The sequence below is a fragment of the Neolamprologus multifasciatus genome, chromosome 7 (genome assembly GCF_963576455.1).
Source record: "Neolamprologus multifasciatus chromosome 7, fNeoMul1.2, whole genome shotgun sequence".
Taxonomy (NCBI): domain Eukaryota; kingdom Metazoa; phylum Chordata; class Actinopteri; order Cichliformes; family Cichlidae; genus Neolamprologus; species Neolamprologus multifasciatus.
Genome location: NC_140445.1, coordinates 21,681,458 through 21,691,253, shown reverse-complemented (window position 1 = coordinate 21,691,253; position 9,796 = coordinate 21,681,458). Strand labels below are relative to the sequence as shown.

Genomic DNA, 9,796 nt, shown 5'->3' with positions numbered 1-9,796 from the left:
TTACAAGGCCAAAGGAAAGATAACTTTCCACCCCTATTTCACCGCTTGTATTATGTTATCTTACTACTATTATAGTACAGTAGAGTATATTAATAAAGTTTTCATGAATGTTAATGTTAAAGCTTCCTTGAATGTGTTAGACCAGTTGTCTTTAGCAACAAAAGAGACAAAAAGACAAAAATATTCTCACTGGTATCAATTTATTTGATTTCCACTCTGCTTCCAACCTTTTAGAAGTTTTGTTAAAGAGAATGTAATCAGGCTTTTTAAATAATGTTTTCTCCCCCTGTCTTTAAACACACACACACACACACACACACACACATACACGCTTTGCATGACAGTGATTTGATTTATTGCCAAAGGCCCCTTACACAACTGAATACGGCAAAGGACACACCTCTACAGAAGACATTGTTACAGGCCTTATGGTCACACATGGCAGCAGAGAGAATAGAAATGAAAAAAAGAATGAAATTATTTATTATTTTAATTTGTTGGACAGTTAAAGTATTATACAATTGTGGAGTCAAAGAGATTTTAACTATTTGCCTGGTGTGCATAGCCATTTGAACCATTTGAATTTCAGTTTAAGGCAATAGAGATTAAAATAAATGGGAGTGGGCTGCTGCCTACAAGATGGCACACAGGTTCATTAGGCACACTAATACATTTTCAAGAAATAATGGCTTGAAAGAAACCACACAAACATACACTAGGTTCAGCCTTCTTGCCTGAAATTTAGACAAATAAGGTTAATTATTATGGTCTCTGTTGCCTCTCAGCATTCTAGAAAGCAAATACACACTGTCATTAAGACATATTTTAAAAACATATGGAGTAAATTTTAAAGGTTATTTATTTAGAAAAAAATGTACCGAATGACATCAAACCATTACCTTTTTCCATTCCATTACCATTTTCACAGAAAATATTTGTTATTTGTAATATTTGTATGTTTTTTATATACCTAAATTAAATACCTAAATTAAACTCTACTGTACTGTTACATGGGGGATAGTTACACTCATTCCCGAAACAGAATCCTAAGGTGTACATCCAATCCTACCCAAATAGCCTCTCTGTGTATGTACACTTCACAAGGGGTGTTTACCCTGCTCTTGATTTCTCTTACTCTGATCAGTTAAAATGTTGAGCTCACATGCTTGTAAGAAGCAAGTTTAGACACTCCTTGTTATTGTCCTTGGCCCTCCATCAAATCTAGGTGAGGAAGTATTGATTCCTGGACACAGTGTGTGTTGAATGAGTGGTAATGAAATGAAGCTTTGAGGATAGAGACTGTTTATAAAGGTTTTGTGTGGAGTATTCTAAAAACAAGACTGTGTTAAAAGGCTAATCGAAGGGTCTCACTATATTGATGTTGTGAATAAAAACAGAACATATTCTGTGGTCAGTCAAGTAATATGTTTTCACATATATGAAATAAAAGATAAAAATATCTGTTTGTGTTTATCCTCATTGATTAAAACAGTGATCCTGACATTTTACCTATCAAATTTGTCATGCTTTTTACAGATTTATGTTTTTCACCCACATCTTTACCTTCCCTCTGCTAATGGGACACATTTATAACTGTCTTGCTGTTTTAATTAAAAAGGAATACTTCACAAATCATTCTAAATTGTTTAATTGATGTAGTTAATACACCAATTTTGTATGCACTTGCCACAGCAGTATAGCATATATTTTATTAATCCTCATGACTGTTTTGTTTTAAGAGCTCAAAAGCTTAAGGAAAAGATAACAATATAATTTATGAACAGAATCAGTCTTAAACCAAGAAGCGGTGCATTACATATCTATGCTGTAATTTCTTTTAAGTGACGCATTGGCATGATTTCTTAATTCTTATCAGTCAACAGGACACATTTATTCTAATGTCATTAGTGCTAAGAAGCTTGGTGGTGCTGTGCATTACAATATCAATATCAGCAGAGCTGGGGCTGGTGGTTTCTATGGCAACAGTACACAAGGTTTCAGAAATTAGGAACATTACTTGTGAGGATAACACGTGTAAGTATAATGTTTTTGAAAGCTATCAAAAGGAAACCCTGAAGAGAATTAGTTGACACTGCAAGATAAGAGATTCACTGCACAGTTTGTTAGGTACACCTGTTCAGCTTTCATTATCCCAGATATCTAATCAGGCAATCACATGACAGCAGTTCAATGCATTATTGTGTGTGTCGTGGTTAAGTCAACTTTTCAACCAACCATCATAATGGGGAAGAAAGGTGATTTAAGTGACTTTGAACATGGCATGGCTTTTGGTGCCAGAGGGGTTGGTCTGAGTGTTTCATAAACTGCTGATCAACTGGGATTTTCACACACAACCAATCTAGGGTTTACAGAGAATGTGCCAAAAAGGAGAAAAATATCCAGCAAGCAGCAGTTCTCTGGGCGAAAACGCATTGTTGATGCCAGAGGTCAGAGTAGAATGGTCTTATTCAAGCTGATAGGATGGCAATTAAGGTGTTCATAAGAACAACTCTGAACACACAACATATCAAATCTTGCAGCAGATAAACTACAGCAACAGAGGAACATGCTGGTTGCCACTCCTGTCAGCTAAGAACAGGACACAGATGCTTGACTTTGAATGGGGTCACCAAAATAAAATAACAAAAGACTGGAAGTCTGATCAGTCAGAATTTTTGCTGTGACATTGGAATGATATGGTCAAAATTTGGTGTAAACCACATGAAAGCATGTATTAATCCTGCCTTCCAGCAACAGCTTAGTATGGTCTTAGTGTGATAGTGTGAGGGATATTTTCTGTGCACATCTTAGGTTAAGACTGACTGAGCATCATTTAAATGCCAGAGGCTACCTGAGTGTTGTTGCTGACCATGTCCTTCTCTTTATGACCACAATATGACCATCTTTTCATGGGTCCTTCTAGCGGACTGATACAGTGATACCTCAATCTCAGATCATATCTAACTGTTTTCTTTAACATGACAATATGTTTCAGTTCACTGTACTCAAATGCCATCCTCAGTCACCAAATCTCAGTCCAGATGTGCAGCCAAGAAATCTGCTGCAACTGTGTGACACTCTTGTGTCAATGTGGAACAACATTTTTGAGGAATGTTTCTGAGCTGCATTGAAAGCTATAAGGCAGTTCTTAAGGCAACAGCATGTTGCCACCTAGCAAGGTGTAGCTAATGTAATGGACAGTGAGTGTACTGACTTCCATCTTTAAGTAGGGAGAGAGAGAGAGAGAGCGAGAGAGAGAGAGAGAGAGAGAGAGAGAGAGAGAGACAGTTCAAATGCCAGTTCAAGTGTTCCAGATGATAGGTTGTCACATGGTAAACTCCAAATGAAGTCTTCAAAAAACGTATCAAATGGATCTTGAATAAAGAATAAAAACCCTCAATAAAAGGACATGAAAACTTCTTTCTTTCATTCTTTCTCAGTAAAAATCTCTTTTTATGAGAGTAATTTAAACCAGTCATTACATGTTTTTAACCAAAACTAAATGTAACACTGTACTGCTACAATAAAAAAGAAAAAGAAATGAAAAACAAAACTGTTTGGCACCAAATACCACATGCCACCCTTGGTATAGTATGAAGATCTCACAAATTACCACTTTAAATGAGACAAAATATTGCTACTTGATATTTCAGTTTGAGTGCTTGTGTGTGTACTTGATGTTTTATGCCGCCACCTGGGCTTCTCAAGCTATGCAGAGAGCAGTTTGTATGTCTGACATTTTAATATTATGCACTCCAAAGCTACAGCGGTGGCAAAAATTATGGCTATAAAATTATAACAGCAGCATCACCTTTCTAACACTAATATTTACTATGTTGCTTCCACGTTTTGCACAGGGATTGCCCCCTACAGCAAACCTTAAGTAAAGCATGAATACACAAACTGGTGAATCCTTTTAGCCAAGAGCTTCACATATTTGACAAAGGACTTTAAAGCTAACAGCTGCTGATTAATCACGATGGGTCTAAATTACTGGCTGGCTCTCATACAGTTATGGAGCTGGATGCCCAGTGCACTTAGAGCCTCCTTTGCATGCGCTTGACAGCTGCATAGAGTAAGTGCCACTTCTGCCTCTTTAGCTGCATCTTTCTACTTCTTTTACAGTTAGACAAAAATAGCTTCTAAAGTGTATCACACACTGAATATCAAAATTCAATATCGAAATTAATTCAAGGGGAATCCTCGTAAATATAACCTTACAGGATAGATTCGGGGGAAATTTCAAGTAATTAAAAGGAAAGACAACTGATTTTCACATTTTAGTATTTCTCATTTCATTATCTGCTACCCATCTTCCTTAACCTCCTAAGACCCGAACTCTTCCACGGCATGCATTTTTAATTTCTCTTTGATATTTGGGCATATTGGGGCATATGAATGTAAAAACAAAGAATTACCAGATTTTTTTTTTTGCTTTATTTTTGTTTTTAAGAAAAATAAGAGCCATATATGAGGATATTCATTTAAAATTTTGATAGAACAGTAGCAGTATAATGTCCTCGTGAAAGGATATCAGGCCCTTGTAGAGCAAAATTTAGTATTTTGGTCTAAATAACCCAAAAGGTGATGTCCACATATGTGGATGCCAGGTCCTAGGAGGTTAAATAGATGTTAATTAAATGAACTTCAAATGGCCAGAACAAACAAAGCCTGCAAGATCACAGGATGTTTATTTTTGTGGTTTCTAAGAAAAGAAAATTGGCTAGTACCACAGGTCAGCGCCGTGTCAGATTCATGTTGCCACTTTTTGCAGATGATTTGATCATTTCAGCTTCATGAGCAACATTCTGCAGCTTTCACCTTGCAGTTGAGGAGGAGATTGGAAATCTCCTTATCAAGGGCCATTAATCTGAGACAGAAAAAGTGTGGATTGCCTACTTTGGAATGGGGATGTGTTACTGCCTCAAGTGGAGAATTTCAAGGCTGTCAATAGTAGTGGAAGAGTAGATTGCAAGATGAACAGACAGACTAGAGTCTGGAGATGTTGTAGTAAAGAAAAAGCTGAGTGTGACCACAAAGCTTGACTTTGCATGGTCTAATGGTTGATCTTGATTCTATGGCCACAAACACAGGAATCATGGGCAGAAAAGGAGAAAAGACTATATCCTTGAATGTGAGAGACTCTGTAATTTGAGAGGGGCTCAGAGCAGAGCAACAGAAGAGTCAGCATCAAAAGAAGTCAGTTGAGTTACTTTGGGCATGTCACTGGTGTCTCTTGACTATTTCTTATTTGGTTTGTTTTGGATATGCATAATTAGAAGGAGACACTGAGAAAGCTTGACATTAGATTTTGTGTTAATTTTTTGTTATGAAATCTCTTTTGCTCTTTGTAATAGACATAGAAAAATTACACCATGCTAAGATTGTTTGCCTATAAATCTTTCTTTCACTATACTGTACCACCAGCCTGCCACCAGGCTGGATTTTTCCCACGCTAAGTTATTTCTGATTTATGGCAAAGCGGAAATACATACGCAGGTAAGCAAACAAACCCAAAAGCGCTTAGCAGCTAACAATATTGGTCAATATCTGGTAGCTGGTGGATACACAAACACCTCTAGAACCCCCCACCCCAAAGAGCTGCTTTACAACAAGAAGAAAAGAAGAAGACAAAAAGGCAGAGCGACAGATGATGGTACAAACTAGAATGTATCTGGGACACACATGTTGCTTTAAAGCTGTCAGCCAACTGACATTTTATTTCTACTCAGTCAGCCAATATCTCCTTGCCTGCTAACCAACTTAGTGTCCCTAGTGGTATAAATGTATAATTGGTGTTCAATAGTGCTTTCTTAAGATTTCGTATTGCTTTGTAAAGTAGCAATGCTTTTAATGATACCCATGTTGCTACCCATGTAACCATTAGCGGCTGCCTGTAGCACCTAAAAATTATTTGGGATCCATGAAAACAAAAAAGCCACAAACAAATACTCACCAATCAATTCTTTTTTTTTTTTCTGAAAAAGCATTTTCCTTTTACCAATAGGCATACCAACTAATACACAAGTAAGACCCATGGAGGGATTGCTAATTTAAACAAAAACACATTTTCTACCCTCATCTTTGTAAAGTGTCAGAACATAGTATATAAAAAGGAGTAGATACGGCAATGGAAAATGGAATTTTTAATAATGCCTCTAGGTAGTGAGCATATCTATTTCTCTATGTTCATTGGTCTGTGTGCTATGTTGATGGGGGTTCCTAGGTAATGAAGAAAAAAGGAAACAGGAGTGGCCCAACACTTGTGTCTGTTCTGATTTAGAATCATCAGAGAACCAAAAGTTATTTATTATAAGCTTAAAGTGTTTAAGACTGGTGAGTTCATACTGATAATTATTATTTATAAATAATTAGTTACTATGTCATTATTATTTCTGAAAACATTTTTTAAAAAATATAACAAATCTAGGACATAACTGCACCAATCTTCCAAAGCAGCCTTTGTATTAAACTAAAGTCAGAAATGGACACCTATTGGTCCCAGTCTTTGTTTGATTTATCTACTCTTTTTAGGGCCTAGTCTCACTCCTAAAACATAGTGCCACTAGTTTAAATTTAACTTGATAAAACGTGCCCAGAGCTCAAACGCTTTGGTGGATAAACCGCTTGCTCCCGACAAGGCCAGCGCAGGTTCTCTTACACGCTTGGAAGGCGATCGGTAAGGGAGTTGGGTAACTCAATGCTAGAGACAACTAAATCCTACAAAGTGTTTTTTTAAATAACATTTTCAAGCTAAACATACTTAATTATATGATTCACCGAGAAAGGCCATGCAGGTTTAATTCATTGATTTAAACGGAAGATTTATCAGCCACTGCAAAAGTGATGAGGAAGAAAGTTCCTGGTACTTGCAATTTTCAGAGGAAACTGGATTCGTTTCTCTCTCTCTGTGTGTGTGTGTGTGTGTGTGTGTGTGTGTGTGTGTGTGTGTGCACGCACCTTGGTTCACTGCAACTGAGTCTTACCCACAATGACAAGCATACTCATTTTAAAACTTTTTGTCAGTAGAACAAAATATGTTTTATTTTGAGATGTAGATAAATCCTGTATATGTGTGTATGTTCACACAGTACTTTGGACTAATCACATTAACACAGTTGATATGAGAAGTTGAATGCACATTAAATCATCATTTTCATTGGCATTCTCAAGCTCCCATGGTTATCTCATCAAATTTAAAAGGATGGGTGTATTTAAATTACATTCATGAGGCAGATTGTGATCATATTTCCTTTATTCGTTGATTTTTCTTTATGTAAGTCCTCATTCTTTGACTGGGACTTCACTGAATTAACATGCAACATGTCACAGCGTTAATGACAAAATCACCTTTAACTGGTCAAATATAGAAAGACATTCTGTAAAATTAAGTCTTTTTGAGTAAATGTACATTTTTAGCCAGAGAGAATGTGCTTTACAAAGGAGGCATAATTGATACATCCATTTGCATCCTCCTGTCCAGCCATCAATCTATCCACTTCATCTTCTGTCATCCTCTCTCCTAGTGTTGCCAGCACATGACGCAGCTCTGCTCCCATAATGGTGCCGTTGCCTTCCTTGTCAAAAACCCTCAGCCCTTCAACAAAATCCTCAAAGTTGCCCTGATCTTTTGCGCGGGAGATATGCTGCAGCATGGGCAAGAAGGTCTCAAAATCCACCGTTTTAGTACTCATGTCCTCTGGTCGTGGTTTACCAAGCACTTTCAGCACATCTGCATTAGTTGGGTTCTGGCCCAGAGCTCGCATGACATCCCCACACTGGGCATATGTGATCTTCATTTCTCCAGTTGGTGTGCGGTCGAACAAGGTGAAGGCTTCTTTGAACTCGTCAATCTGGTCAGCAGTGAACTCAACAGTGACGCTTTTGGGGTCAAATTCAGGCTCCTTGGGTGGCTCAGGCAGTGGCTCTGGAGGTGGCGCTGGCTTAGCAGCTGGAGCTGCATCTTTCTTAGGCTCTGGCTTTTTGGGCTCAGGTTTCTTTGGTTCAATCTTCTTTGGTGGCATGTTGCAAGGCAATTCAGTGGCGAGCTGACGCTTGCTGAGAAATGAACAAGAGCCTGAGCAGATAGAAAGTGATCCCGGAACTCCTCTTTCAAGGCTTTTATATGTGCTTTGTCTAGGGGGCTAGACAACAATTTTAGCCACCACACTATAAAAGGAAGAAACCCAAAATAGATCCGCATAGCAAGTGATGTCAACATTAAGTATTGTTCTCAGCTGCTGTCATCTAACCGACAGGGCTATTTGCTGTCATTAGTGAGGGTCCAGTTGCATTAGCCCGAAAATGTTCTGTCTCTCTGATGGACAAAGGGATCAGAGCATAGCCAGTAATCAGCCCATGAGGGAGATAGACTAAAATAGCTTGCTATCTAAATGCTGAATGCCTGGGAATAACTTCTTTCTGGGTGGGTGGCTATTCTTTTCACTAGAACAATGGTGCAGCTAAGTCAAAAGTATTAATATTTGTCTCTAGGCTTTGCATGTATTCATTTTATAATAATTCATTCTCAGAATAACAGAAGGAGTATCTATCAAACCCTATTTCAATGGCAGGTGTTTGGCAGTTTTTAATTTGACAGACAAGCAGTAGCTTGTATTGCATGCTGCCATTTACAAACCTGCCAAGCCTTCGTAGATCCTAAGGGAACTCTTAATTAATTCATCATATACTAGTGATAATGCAAAGATGAATCATAAGAGTTTAATATATTAAGAAATACTGCTGTAATCATGTTGATGAAAGTGGTTAGTCTTTTAACCAAAGTCGTTTGTTCCCTGCTAACATCAGTTGATTTTTTTAAGTAAAACTAAAGAAAGTGTTCAAAAGGATTTGGCTCATAGGTTCTTATGCATATGGAGGGCATGGGGAAAAGAAAACTGTCTTTGCTTATAAAGGGGAACTGCTGCTACGTATTGCAGTTAAGGTATTTTCTTATTACATTTGGGTCTTTTTCATATAGCATAGTCTTTTCTTCCAGTTCACTGATATGTATATTTTTTTATTAAGTGAGTTTTAAAATAATAGCATATTTACTTCTTTTTATTTAACTGGCATGATCATGTGTGGAATTAATGTTTTCCTTTATATTCCCAATAGTAAACCTTATGAGGTTAAAAGGTGAAAACGGGCAATGCAATTCCATTACGAGTATGGTTTATAAATATGTAATATGTCATTTGGCTTTATGTAGATGACTGCTCCATAATTCTCTTCAGTGAATGATAAATTAACCAACAAAATATTCATTTCATTTATGGAAGAGAGGGTATATAGGATGTGCTGTTCTGTGACACAATTTTAATCATAGCAACTTTAATTTTATGCATGCCTCACAGTTTATCAACTCAGTTAAAGAAAGCTAAAGCCTGTCATGCGATAATCACATTTACCCTTCTTTGTCTCAATGCCAGTTCTCCTTGATCTGTCAATCTAGTGCTTAAAGTCCTTGGACAGTGTAGTTTAAGTGTGCCTGTGTATGTGTGTGTATGTGTGTGTGTAGTTGTCCTTAGCCTAAGATCATTATCTCTCTTCTCTTTTCATTTTAAGGTCACATAGCTAGTAAAACTGACAGCTAATTTGTCGTCTTTTGGTATGCATACGTGCATGTGCACATTTGAGCATGATGGAAACATCAAAAAACTTGCAAGAGAGCCCAATTCTGTACTGACACACCATATGGACAATATATAAAAGGTATATTTATCAAGTATATAAAACAATAATAATAATAATAATACATACACATTCATACCACATTTACGATTTATTTGAGGTG

At 37.2% G+C, this 9,796-nt stretch overlaps 1 protein-coding gene across 1 annotated transcript; it reads right to left on the bottom strand.

Annotated features, from left to right (window-relative positions):
• Positions 1 to 7,237: 7,237 nt before the first annotated feature.
• LOC146514205 (myosin light polypeptide 6) lies at positions 7,238 to 8,110 on the bottom strand. The gene has a single exon (XM_085168404.1). It carries the CDS (start codon positions 8,022 to 8,024, stop codon positions 7,416 to 7,418), a length of 609 nt encoding a protein of 202 aa, XP_085024530.1. The 5' UTR covers positions 8,025 to 8,110; the 3' UTR covers positions 7,238 to 7,415.
• Positions 8,111 to 9,796: the final 1,686 nt, after the last annotated feature.